The sequence below is a fragment of the Arachis ipaensis genome, chromosome B03, assembly GCF_000816755.2.
Source record: "Arachis ipaensis cultivar K30076 chromosome B03, Araip1.1, whole genome shotgun sequence".
NCBI classification, from domain to species: Eukaryota; Viridiplantae; Streptophyta; class Magnoliopsida; order Fabales; family Fabaceae; genus Arachis; species Arachis ipaensis.
Window position 1 is genome coordinate 45,027,295 of NC_029787.2, and position 20,512 is coordinate 45,047,806.

At 29.9% G+C, this 20,512-nt stretch overlaps 1 protein-coding gene across 1 annotated transcript in view; it reads left to right on the forward strand.

Annotated features, from left to right (window-relative positions):
• LOC107633135 (serine/threonine-protein kinase 38-like) overlaps positions 13,959–20,512 on the forward strand; it is an 11,898-nt gene continuing 5,344 nt past the window's right edge. The window contains exons 1-6 of the mRNA XM_016336771.2: positions 13,959–14,430; positions 17,127–17,301; positions 17,471–17,554; positions 17,803–18,044; positions 18,145–18,388; positions 18,518–18,597. Coding sequence (XP_016192257.1) covers positions 14,198–14,430; positions 17,127–17,301; positions 17,471–17,554; positions 17,803–18,044; positions 18,145–18,388; positions 18,518–18,597 — 1,058 coding nt within the window. The 5' untranslated portion in view covers positions 13,959–14,197. The remainder of the gene's footprint in view (positions 14,431–17,126; positions 17,302–17,470; positions 17,555–17,802; positions 18,045–18,144; positions 18,389–18,517; positions 18,598–20,512) is intronic.

The window sequence follows — 20,512 nt, forward strand, 5'->3', positions numbered from 1 at the left end:
AATAAATAAATAAATAAATAAATAAATAAAAAATGCATATGTGTGGGAATTAGAAAGAAGATGCATGAGTGAGTGTGAAAAATGAGATGAATGGGAAGTTAGATTGTTTTCTTTTGTGTACATTGGTTGATATAGGATTAAGTGGGATACTTGAGCTAATCAAAGATCCAATCTACTAGTCCACTTAACTATATTAATCCTACCCTTACCTTAACCCCATTACAATCCTCTAAAGACCTCATGATATTTGCATTCATACATCAAGTGTTTGTTGATTGATAGATGACTAGCAAATCCTAGAAAATATTATTAAAGGAGAATTGAGTGATTCACCCCTAAACATTGAGCGATTAGAGCGTATACACATCTGATGATGGGTTCGATTGTTTAATTCTATGATTTCTTCTCTTATCTTGTGTCTTCTTGCAAGTTGCCGAATCAATTTTTGAAAACTTCAAATCAAATATTTGGACATTGATCATATTGCATTATTTCCTTGCCTTAGCCCTAAAGCTCTACTTTGGATTGATTGGGATTCTATTGTTTATTTTTTGCCAAATTCAGTAAAGACCTTAAGTATAGAGATAAGTAGCTAATATTTAGCATAGTTGCATGCATGTAGGTAGTTACATTGAATAAGTTGCTTGCCCTTTTTTTCTCTCCTTTGATTGTGATTGGCATGAGGACATGCTATTGTTTAAGTGTAGGAAAATTGATGAATCCATATTTGATGATAAATTTTGGATTGTTGAATGGATTTTATCATATAAACCCACATTTATTCAGTCAAATAGCATGCTTTTATGTTTTCTCTCTAAATGGTGTCTAATTGTGAAAACATGCTCTTTTGTGCTTAATTTGATCAATTTTATTCCACTTTCATATTATTCGATACTCTGATATTTTTTACGAGTAATTTCAGGTGTAACAGGTAGGAATGGCTTGATAAGGGTGGAAGAGAAGTATGCAATTGGGAGAAAACATGAAAAAAACCAAGGAGGATAGCATTTCAGAGTGTGCGTACGCAGAGTCACTTGTGCATACGCACATGAGGAGAATTAGCCAGTGTGCGTATACACACATCTGTGCGTACGCACAAGTAGCAGCACGTGACTTCATTAAAAAGTCACATGACTTGCGAATTGAAAGGTTTGGAGGCCCAAATCTGATGGCCTAGAACTCATATGGAAGGGGCAAACTAGAGGAAACCATATCATACCATTAGGATTATTATTAAAGAGTTTAGAAAAGCTTTTAGTTTAGTTTTTCTTAGGTTTTTCTCTCAACTTTCTTAGGGTTTTAATTAGAGTTTATATTACAAGTTGCAATTTCCATTTTGATCTTATACTAGCTTGCTTCCATTGTAAGTATTTCTTAATTTTTCCTTTAATTACTACACTTGTGCTACATTTTCTTATAGTTAAAGACACTATGTTAATATACATACTTTTGCAATTTTGATTAATAGTTGATGAACTTGATGATTTTTTGTTATTATATGTTTGTTTGAGTTACCATTGTTGATTTTGCTCATTGGTTGTTCATAGTTTCAAATATTTTTGCAATATGACTATGTTTTATTATTATGCCCACCAAGTGTTTGTGGAAATGTCAATTTTGATTATGAGGTAAATTTTCACTCCTTGGCTTCGGTAACATGAGTATATGGGATACTAGAGTCGTAATGTCTGACATTTAGTGATAATTCTTGGATTGTTAATTGTTCTTGTTTCCACTAACGCTAGCTTTTTACTAAGATAATTAGTAAGTTAGCTAGGATTTGTGGATTAAGAACAATTATGCTCACTTGACTTACTCTTCATTGTTAAAGGTTGACTAGGTGAGATTAATCCATTATAATTATCATAGTTGTGGTTATGACAAGGAAGGAATTCCCTAACTCAACCCAAGCCAAGGTTCCATTTATGTTTTGAACCGCAACCCGATCATTTTAAGCTTTACTTGTTCATACTATATAGATAGTTCTTTAATTCGTTGATTAGTTCATTAATTACAATTTTGATTGTTCTTTAATTCCTTTAATTATTTGCTTCATTATTGAAAACCCCCGATTTTGCAACCAACTTTGTACACTTGTGGTCACTAGTTCCTTGGGAAGACGACCCGGGATTCTACTCCCGGTTAAATTGGTTTGAATTGTGACATCTCTATTCTAAACTTTGGTCTTGGGTCGCCTTGTCGGTTGGGACTTTACGTGCAACGCCAATTCTAATTCTTGAGAGAATTCGACGATTTGGCCCGCACCAAAGACGCTGCGAGAATGACCCTACGTGCACTCTGTGCCACCCTAGAAGTCGTCGTCTATGACTAGAACTATGATATTGTCCAGACTTTGATAGACAAGTATGCCAATCTCGCCAATGACTATTGCAACATCCTGCGAAAGGAAAAGATGAATATAACAGACTCAGACTCTACCGACGAACCACAGGAAAAGGTTTTTTATCTCGACACAATCACCTAACGTAGAATGGACGCATCCACCTCATCCATCACACCCAAAATGGACTGATTCTTTTCAACATTGCCTACTGCAACTGCATCTCCGCACGACGCTTAAAATAAGATCCCAAACGTTGAAGCCTTTCTCCTCTTACTCACCATTTCCTACTTACTGTTTCTTACATGTGGTTCTTGTTGCCTGATTGCCCTTTTCCTATCATCACCTTCACTAGTTCCCTCGTGTCCGTTTGTACAGTAATACTTCTCCAAAGTCTATTGTAGTTTCAATACCTTGGCCCATAGTTTATTGATATTCTAAGAGTGCGCTTGGCTCAAAAATTACAACCCACAGGCCTAAAAGTTTTTCTTATCTATCTGCAGATCCAACACATCTAACATGTTCCAAGGTTCAAATTGAATGCAGTAAGGAGTAACATTGGTGTTTTCTTTCATGGGGGTATAAAGAGGTAAATTTATGAAAAATCATCCAAATTAATCATCAACAAAATTTACAATCAGAACTTGGGCTTTGAAATTTTTATTTTCTACAATTCTTAAAAAATTATTTTTCTCAGAAAAATTAATCTCGCATAATTTTAATCAAATTTTTAATATGCCTATAAGAATCTTAGATACATAAGTCACTAACAAATTTTACCATAATACAACTATATTACAAAAAATTTGCTTTAAGATAAATTTACTAACAAATTTTATCATGGATTCATGCTATTCATTATACCTCATATTTACCACTCATCTCTTTCAAAATTTGGTAGTAACTCAATGAAATAACTTATCACTGTTGTTCCGAGGGTTACCTAAAACGTTGATTTGGGGCTAAACATAAGATCCATATCCCTTTGCATGGCAGTGTCCGACTTGTTGATGCCGAGGTGCCACCTATTCGAGTTTCTCGTGAGGAGGTAGGGGGTGATACCTGTAAGAGACTCTGATACTTAAGTTAGCAAAGACTTTAGGCAGGTTTTTAGTATATCAGAACGTGAATATACCTGAGGGGTATCAGTGTATTTATAATAAAGTAGATAACCACCTTTGTTGGAGTAGTTCCATATTTATTGATGGATAACTGTTTTCTTTATCTTGTGAGTTTGTTAGGATCTATCTTTCAGGGAACATAGAGATAGTTAGAGAGATTCAGAGAGACAGTTACTTACTTAGATAAGCATAAGTTGCTCCTTTTCATTGTGTCCAACCTCGTTAAAGAGGTCGGGTATGCAGTAGAAGCCACCCTCTTAGGTGGGCCCTTCATCTTTATTGGGCATGTCTTTTGTGTTTTGGGCCAAGGTATGAACACCTGTGTACTAATCACTCTCTACTACTCTAAATATTCTTAATTATTTAAGCACTAATTAGAAGACAATAAACTTTAATCAGAAAAAAATAATAGCATAAAAATACTTACTAGCTAAACCTTTTTCCTATACACTTTTCCTGAACAGCAGCAACAATGAAAACATTTTTTTGGGAAGCACTGGTTCACAACCGTGCAACACAATATTTCTGCTTCATGAAATTGAACTAACCCAAACCATGGAACATGGCCCAACCGCAGTGAAAAAGGAACAAACCAAAATTACAGCCCAAAGCCAAATCGACTTCGCTCAACTTTGTCAAATCACGCCACTATATAGCTTCCAAGAGTCATTTCACCTTTGGGCATACACACGAACCACTGGCTTATTGAATGGATAACTTTCCAACCGATTGAGGCTCCACCATGAATACTACAGAGTCTCATCCACCAAAGGCCACATGCCCCCAGTTCTCACCATTCCACTATTTTAAATTATATCTAAATGATTGAAGAGCGCGGAACATCAAGTACCGCACAACTACAACGCCATACGTGAACATCTTCCAAAAGTTTAATTTAATTTCAATCTATATATATAAGTTTTCTTTCTTCAATCTCTCCCATCTAAAATTTTGGAAGGATAAATAAAAACTAGTATGAGTTTATTAGTGTATTATAATAGTAAGATTATACCATATACATATAAAAGTGTGAGATTTATGTGTGAGAATTTACTTTCTTTTGTTATTTTCTGTATTATGTTGTTGTAAAATTATAAGACAAACTCTATAAAAACATATAAAACCATATTTTACGAAAAGACAAAAGTATTTTATACAGATAATCAGTGTTGGTATTATGTGAGTTAATACATTTAAAAATAATAAAATGTAATCGATGTAGCTAGTATGTAAGAAATGTTTTTGATTTATTGACAGAATCAAGTTTACATGTCAATCACAGAATTATATATTAAGTTTGAGTTGATAGTATTAATTAAGAAGCAGAAAAATCAAACATGAATGAAGGAGAAGATAGAGAGTGTGAAGAAAATAATAGTAATAGTGAAGAGAAGTTCTTTGCCAACTCTGAAATCTTAGAAAGAAATGACGACAGACAACATAGATATTTAAATTGTAGTAAATTCAGTAGCAAACCAACATCTCTTTTGTGTGTTATTTTTCATGTGTACTTTAAATCTTATTATGTAGCACTAAAATTTTTTAAGTATATAAACTCGGATAAGTGAACGTAAATTTTTTATTATAACAATAGTTCAGTAACAAGAAATATTTGTAGCAAGTTCAAATTTTTTCTTCTTGCTTGTTTCATTTATTTGCATTCTTTATAGGTTACCCTTTGTTAGTTGGAGGAAGCAATTTAGGTTAGATATGTGCACTTGAATGTTATATTGAAGTGATTGGTTTTGAAGTAATCTTTTGAAAAGATATAATTAAAATTACTTTTAAAAATATTTTTTATTTATATCTGTATATACCAAAGCACGTAATATAGAAGAAGTTATTTTTCTTTATTCGAGCAAGCATTATTCGTAGAAAAGATTGTTGAGAGATTAGAAAATATAATGATAAATATACCTTATTATGGATACAATTTTTTAAGGCCCACTACAATATTTTTTAGCTATTACAACATATATTCAAGACAACACTTAAAAAATGTTGTCTAATATATATATTAGTGGCAAGAAAATAGAATTATAACAACAAGTTTGTAATTAACATACTATAAGTGATGTCTTTGATAAATTAAAAGACATTTATCAAGTGTTGTTATATTAAATATACAAAAATAACTATTATAAAAATAATATATTACTTTTTTTTAAAAGTTATCTTTAAATTTATTTTAAACTTCACTTTTCAAGTGTTGTTATAATATTCTCCATATGTATTCAATGGTGCAGCAAATCACTAACTCGTATTATGAAATGGAGTTTATGCATAATTTCTAGTTTGCATTTTATTGATAGTGGAGATTATGTTTTATTGAAAAAGAAAAAAAAGTAAAAACAATGGAGTTTATGTACCACTTTTAGTTTGCATGTGATTGTAGTCATATATTTTTGGCAATTTCTATGAATGACTCAACTTTTTTTCCTTTTTGTCCTCCTTTTGATTTCTTTCTTTTCTGATATCTGACTCCAGCAATTTCTAAATTACCGTTCTCTTTTGCTTTTGACAATATTATACTGTTGTTCTTGCTTTTATATCCGTGTATAGCTTGAGGAAATTTTTAGAAATTTGATAGTGTTAAGTGTTCGACACGGAATAATACTTGAAAATATTGTTGCTTTTTATATCATTTGCTGTCCAAGCTTTATGCATTTTTGGATGTAACTTTTCGTATCAACAGAACATATATTTATATGCATATCCTGGAGCCAAGCATGAGGCCAGATACGATGCTTTTATGACTGGTTGCATTTTTGTCCAAATATGCAGAGGCCAATATCTATAGTATTTAATATCATCAAAAAATTTCTATTATTATAATTTTTTCAGTTTTAATGATAAGTTGCTTAATTTTTGTTGTGTATTATTTGGAGATTTAGCATATAGGACAAGTCAAGCATGGATATAAAATATGCAAGGAGATTGACATCTTTTTGATAAATATTAATTACTATTTTGTTATGACAATTATTGTCAACAAGAATTTTATTATTTTGTTGAGAATTATTGATAAATATGTATTTTGAAATACTAATTGAACCTTTTAATATCTGTTTTAATTAGAACTTTATTATTAGTTATTTTGTCTCTTTTATAAATTTTTTCTATTGTACACAAATTTATTTATTAATTAAAATAATTATACATGTATGAACAAAAAATTTTATTGTAAATTTTATTATTTTGTATTTAGAATATTAGACAACACTTGTATGGTTATATATCCAAAAGAAAAGGTAAAATTTGTATAGGTTGCCTATCCAAAAGAAAAGACAATGCTTTTAAAGGTTGCATATTCAAAACTAATAGGCAACACTTCAAAGGATTGCAAATTCAAACTTATAAGCAACGTGTAAAAGGGTTGCATTTTATGGCAAATAGAAAACACTTTTTAGTAGTGGCCAAAATATGAGAAAAAAGACAACACTGCAAAAGTGTTGTCTCAAATACTCTTTTGAAGTGGTGTTGTTTTTCAACCAAAGGCAACACTTGTCAGGTGTTGCTCTCAAAAGCGTTACTTTTGAAGCAAAAAAGTGTTGCCTTAATTAAGGCAACGGCCGCATCTGCAAGGCCCCCAAAAATGTTGCCTTGGGTCTAAAAGTGTTGCCATAGATCAAAAGCAATCTTTTGTCACCCTTTAGACAACACTTTTTAAATATTGCCTCAACCTAAAAATGTTGTAATGTAAAAAATATCCTCAAGTTAAGCGTGGTGGCTATACCTAAACCTCATATAAGTTCCACAGGTGATACAACACCATCTACTGTGTAACATACATATCGTAGTCATTACTAAAAAAAGTATTTCGATTATGGTTTTTCTTTTTGTTAGATTTATTCATACACGATTTTGTTATCGAATAATGATTCTAAAAGACAACTAAAAATCAAAGGCTATTTTCTTTCCTCGTGAAAAAAAGCATAATTTGTGTGAAAAATCACATGCTATATGATGATGGCTAAACAAAATAGATATAATACACTAACACACACGGATGTAAGGTTTTGATTGATAAGAGTGAAAACATTCATTTATTTTATCCCAAATACTTAGAATTTTAATATTTATATGTGCATAAATATATACATATTACATGAATATTTTTAGAGTCCTTAATATTGTAAAATATCAAATTAGTTTTTAAATTATATAAAATTTGTATTATATTTTTTAAGACAATATTTTGGATCCTAAGTGAAATACTTGCATGTTTGTATACAAACTTGTAATTGTATTTTGAATATATCTTTCTGTGTAGATCTCTAAATTCTATGTATTTTATATGCTAGGAAAGCTAAGAAAAAACTATATAAGTATTGTTGGAATGAATAATTACAAAATATGATGTTTAAAAGGCTAAAATTTTCTTAGAAGATAGACCAAGCATTAATTGTTATGGATTTGGACAATGTCTAGTGTTTGGCTCATAAGTTGAATTAGAAATATTGTTTATAGTTAAAACCAGTGGAATCTGAATTGTGAGGAATATATTTACAACTTGTCTTTGATATTAAAGCCTTATTCATGTATCTAATATATAAAATGATCTAATCAAGAATAATTAATTGTGAAGTCAAACATATCAAGTTCTTGTTAAAATTCTGAATAGTTGGAAAAGAAAAAAAAAATCATATCTAACACTTTTCATACTTAAATTCTTCAAATCAAATATCTAAATTGAAGGGAATTAAATGATCTACAATTGTTTCTTCTATGCCAAGAGCTAATTCATCCATCTAGATAAAGTAAATAACCTAAAAATAAAATAGTGTAATATTCGTAATGATTCTGGCATGTTACAATAAATGATGAATATCTTTCTCATTTTTTAGGTTAGAACAAAATTTGCTTCTAAATTCAAAGGTTACAAATATCTACAATTATTATTTAAAAAGATTGGTCAGATTTTGAGAAAATAGCACTAAAAGTTAAACAACAAATTGATGCATATGATTTGAATAATAACTTCAGCAATATAATTGAAATTTCTCATGTAAAATTTTTCCTACATAAAGAGAAGTACCCAGCCATTAGAATATATAATTTAGATCATAAACACTCTTTTCATCTATATTTAATCCTTTAAATTTCTCCCAAATTGATAACAATTTATGTATGTTACAAATGCATGAATTCTTAAGCCTGAAATTTTTAATAAACTTTCACCACTTATTCACTAACTCTCTAATAATACTAACATCCTAACATTTACTTGTCATTTTATTTTCTATAACATTTCTTAATGATCGGCATAGTCGTCTGTAGAATTGTTAGTTTAATTTTCTTATTATTTATTTCTATTCCCTAGTGATTGGTTCATCGTCTGTGAGATTGTCACTTTAATTTACTTGATTTATATTATTACCTATTTAAGAGTGAAAAAGTTCCTTAAACTGTGAATCTAATATTATTTATTTGTGTAATTATATACTTGAATATTTTCTTTAAAGCTTGGTTAGTTTGATGAATATGGAAGCATAATCTCATTCTAGTTCAAGGAATTTTAGGTTTGGTAACATATCTTGAAACTCTTACTATATTGTAGTTATTATGGTTTGTTTGTTTGATATCTTAACTTAATGATTCTTTTTAACTTTCATTAAATGGTAATTATATGATGGATAAAGAATTGAATGTTAATTACTTATGTTGGTTGGTTAATTGATATATGGTGTAATAGTAAAAGATATCAACTCTGAATCTTATGTTTAAGATTTAGATTGATGTAATTAGAATCTTAATTCGATATATGACATTTAGAAGTTGACATTTCAATATTTTAAATAGTTTATATGTCAACTTCACTTGGATACCTCTAGGTAATTTAAAATTACAAGGTTATTAGATACAATTGTACTAGTAACCTAATTAATCACAAATTATAATCCAATTTCTAGTGAGTTGATGACAGATTTACCTATAGCATGAATCCTAAGAGCCATTATTTTAATTTCTGTTAATTCATTTTAATAATCATTTTGCTTTCCTACTACAACACAAACCATTGAAAAATAATCAATTAGTATAAAAGTTTTTTTTTGAGAGAGGACTTGTGTTGCCACTATTACTACAAATTTTAGTGGGTTTTATAAACTACTGATTTGTGAATAACCTGATATCATCTATCAGTAATGCAAAAATTAATTTTGATTTGTAAGGAATAAATTTAAAACAATAGCCATACGTTCAAGACACTGTACATGACCATAATTATGTAGGGAAGTAAGAAAATTTATTCGTGAGAGGTGTGATGTTCATATTGTTACTCAGAAAGAAGCATATTAGCAAACAAAAACATAAACACGTTTATATTATTGTGGTTAACATGTATATTAGTAGTTCAAGGGTTGCCTTCCTGGATCCTGCATGACCACCTTTGGCTCTTTTAGCTCAAAATCATTGCACAGTACCCTAGGATTCTTCAGGTCATCATACCAATCGTCATTGTCCATTAGCTCCTCCAAAAAGATAGCCTAAAAGTTGCGATATGCACGCAAAAGGAGATACAAATGCTCAGATATATTTGCAGAAATTGAAATACATTAACAAGACGAAACAACTTCATAGAGCTTATCACCTTTTTAAGTTGCCTAAGGCACTTGGCTTTGTCATCTTGTGAGGGCAGTGAATCTAGATTCACCAGCTCTTGGTGGACAATGTCAACCACAAGTAAAAACTAATGTCTATCACACCAAATGGAATAGTAAATCTGACAACAAAAAATTAAGGAAGGAGTTGTCACACACTCCATTTATTTCAGTTGTCTACAACTTGTTGAAAGTGTCACTAGAGTTAACTTGCCCATGAAGTCATTCCGGATGACCTTCAGTATGACATACGGAATGGGTCTCTTTTCGATGGCAATTTGCTATAAAGGTAGACACCACATATGACTTAAATATCAGCTACTATGCAAATATTTAATCACTAAATAAAATAAGGTAATACTAATGTACACCATTACAAGTGATCTTCTAACCCTTCCTAAGTTTTTTATTATTGCTTAATTTCTCATAGGATTTTACTAATACTTTTTGGCTTGTAAATGAAGTCACAACTCATACAAAATAGATTTTGTTTGATTAAATTTTGGTAGAATTTACTTTTTACTTCATACTTGTTGGTGTAAAAAATTCTTTTGTAGTAAAACATTTTTAACAATACTTTTAGCTTTACTGTGCAACCAACCATTAGTACTTAATTTGTCATAAAAATAAAAAATAAATAAAGAGAACAAAATAGAAGTATGAATAAGGCATATTATAAAAGGCGCTAAAATATAACCAAGGATGGGTCAAGTTATATGATTCTTAGAAAATATTGTTCCAACAAATAATCAACATCAAGAGAATGTCTACATAACTAAAAGTTATCTTTAAATTTATTTTAAACTTCACTTATCAAGTGTTGTTATAATATTCTCCATATGTATTCAATGGTGCAGCAAATCACTAACTCGTATTATGAAATGGAGTTTATGCATAATTTCTAGTTTGCATTTTATTGATAGTGGAGATTATGTTTTATTGAAAAAGAAAAAAAAGTAAAAACAATGGAGTTTATGTACCACTTTTAGTTTGCATGTGATTGTAGTCATATATTTTTGGCAATTTCTATGAATGACTCAACTTTTTTTCCTTTTTGTCCTCCTTTTGATTTCTTTCTTTTCTGATATCTGACTCCAGCAATTTCTAAATTACCGTTCTCTTTTGCTTTTGACAATATTATACTGTTGTTCTTGCTTTTATATCCGTGTATAGCTTGAGGAAATTTTTAGAAATTTGATAGTGTTAAGTGTTCGACACGGAATAATACTTGAAAATATTGTTGCTTTTTATATCATTTGCTGTCCAAGCTTTATGCATTTTTGGATGTAACTTTTCGTATCAACAGAACATATATTTATATGCATATCCTGGAGCCAAGCATGAGGCCAGATACGATGCTTTTATGACTGGTTGCATTTTTGTCCAAATATGCAGAGGCCAATATCTATAGTATTTAATATCATCAAAAAATTTCTATTATTATAATTTTTTTTGTAAATTTTATTGTTTTTTTGTATTTTTTGTTACAAAAGTAACTTTTATTTTTGCCAAAAAGGCAACCATTCTATTAGTTGCATATTTTGAATATTAGACAACACTTATATAGATTACATAACTAAGAGAAAAGGCAATGCTTTTAAAGGTTACAAATTCAAAACTAATAGGCAATACTTCAAAGGATTGCAAATTCAAACTTATAAGCAACGCATAAAAGGGTTGCATTTTATGGCAAATAGGCAACACTTTTTAGTAGTGACCAAAATATGAGAGAAAAGACAACACTACAAAAGTGATGTCTCAAACACACTTTTAAAGTATTGTTGTTTTCCAATCAAAGACAACACTTATCAGGTGTTGCTCTCAAAAGCGTTCACAGCTACATCTGTAATGCCCCAAAAATGTTGTCTTATATCCAAAAGTATTGTCATAAATCAAATGCAACCTTTTGTCAATCTTTAAACAGCACTTTTAAATGTTGCCTCAACCTGAAAATATTATATAGTGGCCATTTTAAATTGGATTCGAGTATGATTGTCAAGGCTATATGATCATTAATTGAAGCTGAGCCACCTCTAAAAGTACGATTATAATTGCAAGGTTCAATTCAGGTTTAAGTACACAATAAGGTATTGTAAAACATGGTTTGCAAAATAAAGGTTGATCGAAAATACCTTTTATAGTTGGAGAGACTCTTATAAAAATTTTCCGTCGTATGTATGGCAATTTGTGCTAAGATGTCTCCATTTGTGATTTAAATTGATACTATATCTTTCGTGAATCTGAAGTGTGTCAAACTAAGGTGTTGAGTATTTTGGAATTCTTATAATTACATTAGAATGTTTAAACACTAAATTGATACTATAATATGAGAAGAAAAATGGCATATGAAAAAGAGTGAGAGACACGGGATAAAAATAAGTGCAAATATGTCTTCATATAAAAAAGATAAATAGTAAAAGCAATGTTACTAAGTCAAACCAGTCAATCCGACTGGTAAAACCCAAAATCAATGAAAAGTTTGGTTTGAGACTTTGAGTTGCACAAAGAATCGTCAGAGTAAAATACTAGTATGAAATAAAAAAATCTATTAGTCAAATCGATTTGGGACCCATTTAGTAGGGGTGTGCATGGGCCGGGTGAAACCGGGTTTGATGTGACCCAGACCCGGCCCGAAATATATACCGGACCTATTTGTTAGACCCGAACCCGACCTTAGACCCGATGAAACCTATACACTTTCGGGCCACGATTATACCGGATAAAAACCGGGTGAAAACCGGGCCGTTAACATTATATTACCTTGATATTCTTGTAAGTTAGCATGTAAAAATATCCAAATTTCCAAGACTCCAACCATTATTTGACATGGTAAAATTCACTTAGAAAAATATAATAAGAAGTAACTCTTCTCTAAAATTAAAGTATAACCATAATCAATACTAATATTGCCTAATAACACCAAATATTTAAATCAATACAAATAACAAAAAGAAATAAGGCTACCCAACCTAACAAAAAATATGATATACACATTAGAAAATTGTCAAATGTTCTGAAAATAATTGTAAGTGTCTTGATAGCTCATTTTAAATATTATCAATATAGTTAAATGGAAAGCCATTTGAAGAGTTACATGGAGGTAATGCTGGATAATGTTCAAATAGTAAATGGAGTTAAATGTTTAAATATTTTAATTTTATTTACGAGATTTAGAGTAAATGTTTAAATTAGTTTTTTTAAATTTTAAGCATGAGTTAAATTAATTCCATCCTAAATTAACTAACCTTCATCATTTTATTATATAACTCATTATCTGTCTTAACACCATATAGATTCATATTGATGTGTATTAATAAGTTCTACAAAAAATGCAATCAAATCGATGTCAATAAAAATGTGAAATATCAACTTGATTTGGAGTAAAATTTAAAGGACCAATTTTAGCATTTACTCGTTGGTATCATAAATTTTTTACATACGAATTCTGCTAGAGAGCTAATGGAGTATTTGTACAATGTGTATAATAGATTATTTATTTGGCCTAATATAAGTTAAAAAATGAATATTCAGGGTAAAATACTACCAATTTCTCAAACACAATACACTCATAGTACGAGAGATAGTAAACATCTGATATCCTACTGAATCGAACATCCCTAAACTCCGATTGTACATATTGTACAGATACTCAATTGACTCTCTGTACTTCCTCTTTACATAAATATGTACACATAAATCTACTTTAGTTTTTTTTTTTATTTTTGGTTAGGACAGAAATCTATATACAATTTGTCTAAAGCTTGAGTGATCTGTATGTAATTTGTCTAAGGCTTGAACGATTTACGTCCCAACCCAGAAAAAGAAAATTATTTTAATTTATTTCAAAAAGTTCTTCCCTACTTAGTCCCCACCTATACCTACCAATCATAGCTTAACACTTGTCATATAGAAAAGCAAGAGAGAAAGAAACACACATAGCTACCTTTAGAAGGATTCGTATTTGTGAATAATGCAAACATCCATCGCTCTAGCCTCTAATGCATGTAATGTAAAATTGTGTTGCGTTTTTCTTAGCAAGATCTCTATTTCTGTTTATCTTCCTTGTCCTATCAATTTTCAAAGAGAAAGAGAAGAGTGCTTTTGTTTTTTATTTATTTTTTCCTTTTTGGGACATGGAGATAAATGATCATCGAGAAGATGAAAGGGAAGGGAAGGTGAAAGAAGCCATGGCAGTTGACGACGACGAAGAAAAAGAAGATGACGACGAGAAAGAAGAAGAGGAAGAGGAAGAGGAAGAAGGAACCACAGGTTCGAGTTTGACCATGGAGAGGGTTGCTGTAGCTAAGGAATTCATTGAAAACCATTACAAGGCTCATATGAAACATATCCAAGATCGCAAAGAAAGGTAAATAAAAAATGTAAGATTGTTTAATCTTATTTACAAAAATTATTTTTCAAGTTTTTAGTTTTTTGTTGTTTAATTAGTTATTGTCCCTATATGTGCACTATTATGTTAGTGATTATTACATGTCTATTTCTGTTTTATCTCGATCTTCATTTTGTTTAAGGCTTTTTAATTTTTTCCTTTTTTTTTCTGATACCTATGGTCATTTGAAGTTTTTAATGTAAACGTTAATTTATTTATCTTAATACGTATGTGTTGTTGGATTTGTACATATTTTCAGGCATTATCGCTATGTGTTTAATAACATCATAAAATATACTTCAATTCAAAATCCTTCTGCCATTAAGCAGATTTTGTTGTATGAATCAATTGATGACATTGAATTCTCTAAATTATTTTGTTGATAAAATTTTGGCTGAAAAAAAATCTTGTTTATTTAACTTTTGTTCTTGGCTATGATGTATCAATAACTGGAGTAACATTTAAATATTTTCTAAGGTTTTATTTAAGCCAAGCACTTTAATTTAGATTCCAAATAACATTTAAGGCATTCTGGTTGTGCTACTATTGTTTTACACCCCAAATTGTTCATATAAAACTTAAGTCTTTTAGTGTGTCAGAGTATTGTACATCATCAAGAGTACTCACAATGCATGTGTGCATGCCTGTTTAATTATGAATATTGTGGCCTTACAAGAGGTCCTAGTTCAGAAAGGCGCATGCACTTTGCACACAAACACATATCAAAGATGAAATATTATTTTATATATTTAGTGAGCAGAAGTGAAACTTTGATTTCAAAATTATGGATTCCAATATCTCATATCCTAATAAGCCTATACATCATCTTTGTAGCCTTTCAGAGAGTTTTATTTGAGATACCTAGATACAATTCTTGCGCATGCACTCACGCAAGCACAAAGTTATTATAGCTTGAGAGTTAATACACATCCAAATCTTTTTGGCAACTAAATCCAATCAAGTTAGTCCAAACCTAATAAAAATCAGTTTCATTAGTGAAACGTGAATACATGTTCTAAATACGAAAATATTTCGCGTTTCTCTCCTTTTCCTCCTCCTTCTTCTACTTCTTTGTGTTTCTTCTCCTCTTCCTTTGCATTCCTCTTCTTACTTCTTTGTGTTCCTCCTGAGAAAATGAAATAAGAAGGAGAATATGAAGAAAAAAAGATAAAAAAGAAAAAGACAAAGTGGAAGATGAGGAGGAGAAATTCAAGTGAAACGAAACTAAATGAACCTAAATTAAACTAAGAAACGAACCGAAATTTTTTAAGAAATGAAAAATTTGGTCAATACTTAACAACAATATCAAGTGAACCTCAGTTAATTTACAAATAAATCGAAATTAGTTCAGATTTGAACAAAAACTTACTAAACAACTACACATGAACAAGTTCAGCAAATTCAAGCGAAACGAAACCAAATGAACCAAAATTAAACTAAGAAATGAATCAAATTTTCTTAAGGAATAAAAAATTCGGTCAATACTTAACAGCAGCATCAAGTGAACTTCAATTAATTCACAAATAAACCGAAATTAGTTCAGATTTGAACAAAAACTAACTAAATAATCACACACGAACAAGTTCAGCAAATTCAAATGAAACGAAACCAAATGAACCTAAATTAAACTAAGAAATGAACCAAAATTTCTTAAAGAATAAAAAATTTGGCCAATACTAAACAACAGTATCAAGTGAACCTTAGTTAATTCACAAATAAATCGAAATTAGTTCAGATTTGAATAAAAACTAACTAAACAACCACCTATGAACAAGTTTAGCAACTTCAAGCGAGATGAAACCAAATGAACCTAAATTAAACTAAAAAATGAACCGAAACCTTTTAAGGAATAAAAAATTTGGTTAATATTTAACAGCAGCATCAAGTGAACCTCAGTTAATTCACAAATGAACTGAAATTAGTTCATATTTGAACAAGTAATAAAAAAACTCAATCATCAACAAAAACACATTGAATTTATATTTTGGATCCAAAAAAATATCAAATAAACTAAGAAATGAACCGAAATTATTTAATAATGGCATCAGAGAAAATCAGAACTAATAAAGAAGTTAAATATTGGTATTGTTGGTGATGACGATAACGAAAGCGAAAGATAATGAAAAAGGAAAAGAAGAAGAAGAAGAAGACGCAGCATTAGGAAAAAAGAAGAAGAATAACCTGCGTGCGCAAATTTAAAAGAAGAAGAAGTGACAGCAGTGAACGTGCACGCGTGAATTTAAAATACTTTATTGGACTTGGTTAGGGTTATGACTTGGATGTAGAGATTTATTCTTATAGCTTATCGACTATCCTAAGTTATTTTATATACAGGAAAAAAAAAAGCTTACATCCAAGATATAGATCTTCTGAATTTTTTTCTCACAATTAATCTTGTAAAATGCGATTTTAGATGGTACGAAAATTAATTGAGACCAATAAAATTTATGTGAGAGAAACTTTGTGAGATCATACTACATGATCAATTGTGAAAAAAAATTTGAGAAGATCTATTTTCAATGTTAGTATTCGATTGGTTTGTACCGAAGTCTTCTTTTATGTTCTCACTTTTCACATTTTTATTTATAAAATATTGAAATAGATAGCATTGAAAATGAAAATAAATAGCAAATAGAATCTTGGTCTTCTAATTTTTCTAATTTTATAATATGCAGGCGTTTAGTACTAGAAAAGAAGCTAGCATCTTCTCATGTACCAGAAGAGGAACAAATCAATCTATTAAAAGATTTAGAGCGAAAGGAGACTGAGTATATACGATTAAAAAGAAACAAAATATGTGTTGATGATTTTGACCTTCTAACAATTATTGGCAGAGGAGCCTTTGGCGAGGTAGATATATACACTAATACACAACCACTTTATATAATAATAGTGTCATCTGTTTATTCTCTTTTATGAAATTCATGACTAATATATTAGTTTATGCTATTGATTTTACTATTGTTGTATTCCTACCTCTTTACCATTAGTTGTTTGCATGTACAACTTGTTTGTGTAGGTAAGACTCTGTCGGGAAAAGAAATCAGGTCACATATACGCCATGAAAAAGTTGAAGAAGTCTGAAATGCTTCGTAGGGGACAGGTAAAGTTTCATATTATCCGTAGAAAAAGTTTTCAAGTATACCGATACACCGATATTTCAGTAATTTTTAACTGTTGATCTTAATTATATATATTATATATGTTCTTAATAATTAATAAGATCAAAAGTTAAAAATGACTGTAATAACAGTGTACCGGTATCTGTAGTAGTATGAAAATTTCATGTTTTGATTTTTGAATTTGTTTTAGAATAATTATCCGTAGTATGTACATTTCCATCTTAATTAGGTTGAGCATGTTAGAGCGGAAAGGAATGTACTTGCAGAAGTTGCAAGTGAGTGCATTGTGAAGCTGTATTACTCTTTTCAAGATGATGAATACTTATATCTAATAATGGAGTATTTACCTGGTGGTGATATAATGACTTTGCTTATGAGAGAGGAAATTTTGACCGAAACTATGGCGAGATTTTACATTGCGCAAACTGTTTTGGCAATAGAGTCTATTCATAAACACAATTACATTCATCGGTACGGTTTGTATTCTTATATTTTCAACTGCATTATGATTATTCTATCCTTAAAAGCTTAATTTGTAAATATACATACATCTTCTTTTTGTTTTCCATAGAGACATAAAACCTGACAACCTTCTATTGGACAAAAATGGTCATATGAAGCTCTCTGATTTTGGTCTTTGCAAGCCACTTGACTGTTCTAATTTATCATCTATAAATGAAAATGAAGTTCTAGATGATGAGAACTTGAATGATACCATGGACATTGATGGATCCAACCCAAATAAAAGAAATGGAAGGCGCTGGAAAAGTCCCCTTGAACAACTTCAACATTGGCAAATGAATCGGAGGAAGTTGGTATTTCCTTCTCTCTACATTAAACAAATTTCTTATACCTTGTTAATGACAATAGCCACATGTTAGTGCATGGAATATTGTTTTTTTATAATCCTTTTGACCATATCTTGTTCTATATGCTCATGGCAGGCATTTTCCATGGTTGGTACTCCGGACTATATTTCTCCCGAGGTGCTTCTAAAAAAAGGCTATGGTGCAGAATGTGACTGGTTTGTTTTTATTTGCCTTTCTTTTCAGCTACATCTATCCATTTTTTGACCCAGTAACCTTTTATTTTGATGTGAATAAATCATAAGTTTGCAATGCCTTTTTAAGTTAGCTTCTAGCCAAATGTTGCTTATAATATTTACACAATAAGTCAAGTCCCCAATGCAACAGCATTGTCTTTGATTGGTGATAGTGAAAATTTTTGTTTGGATTCAAATTAAATTGGTTATATTGTTGTAGCAACTCCAAACTCAACTTCCACGATCAAATTTAAAAAGGTGAAAATCTGCTTGAGAAATTAAAAAACTCTTTATCTCGTTATAGTAATATTCCAAATCCAGATTTCCAATCAAATTGGAAAATTATCACAAATTCAAAGCCAAATTGGGAGTTTTAGCTCCGGATCATCTTCCAAGAATGCGCAATCCTAATTGACCATGAGTCTATGAGAATTGGGCAGTTAATTGTAAGCAACTAAAACTAAATCAAGCAATAAAGTAACCTAGCAATTAGGAAGACCAAAGATGACAATTATATTAAAAGCAACATAAAATATCTAGAAAAAGAAAATTATCAAATTCAATTACTAAAAGAGCATTGTGTCACGTTTTTGGATACACTCCAATTTTACTGCGCCGGTACTTAAACTTAGTCGACTTTTTAAGTTAAGACCAATTTAGACTAATCCTCAATATTTAGCAAAAAAAACTTAAAATACAATTTCTACACAAGTATTTTTTAGAGAACTTACATACTCATCACAGAACTCTCAATTCTTATTTATAGTCATCTATCTCTTAAACAGATAGTTATGATTAAATCTAATCGACAGTCCATATCGATTATCTAGAATTTTCATTACAAATATCCTACATACTACATTTATCTAAATACTTCTAGATTCTTCTAAACTAATCTTTATACTTCTATACCTATTTACGTTCTTCTAGAATATTCTATCATTTTTTTAGAATTTTTTGACATTTTTTAGAATTTTCTAAGACTTTTTAGGACACTCTAAAATATTATATAAATATCATTAAATATAACATTATAAAATTTACTATGACACTTAGCTAGATTTAATCCTTAAAATTGTTTATCCTTGTCACTAAGCTAAAGTAAATATGATAAATAAGAGAGTTGTCCATATTGGTTAACCTTTAACTACAATTAATTATCCTAGTTCACGTAGTCCTAACCATTTAACCAAGGGAATTCGGTAGGTGGGTTAGTGTTATGAAGACCAATATAAATTCATCCCTTTTATTTATCACCAATGAAAATTAATCGGGACTCAAAATCACCTCAATTCATAATGCAATATAAATCTACTCCATAACAACTAGAAGTATTTTAACAAACACTTAATATGTAGAATCAAAACATAACTTGCAAATAAATAAAATCTAAATCTAAGATAATCAAATTTGCAATAAACATAAAAGCAACTCCAACAAACATAAATTTACAATACCCAAAGAAAAATCATTCATTATTCATTAATTCTAAATTAAGATTCAAACATAAACCATTCATTACATAAGGTAGGGAAAAACAACAAGAGTGCAAACCAAATGAAAATTGAGGAAATGATTGAATCTTGAAGTCTTGAACGCAAATTGAAATAAAATCTAATCTAAGGCTATATAAACTTTTTTAGAGAGTAGAAGAAGCTTCTCTCTAGAAATACAAACTAAATAGTAAACTATCAAATTCGTTTTTGATTTTTTGATAAAACTATCCCTTACTTTTATTAATGAAAAAAATGTCTTCAAAACATTTTAAAACGTGACAAAAGTACTCTGTGTTAAATATATATTTTAAAAAATACTTTAAAAATTGAATTTTAATGTAATTTTTTGCAAGTATAATTAAAAAAATGAGACTTTTTAATTTTAAAAATTTGGTAACTTT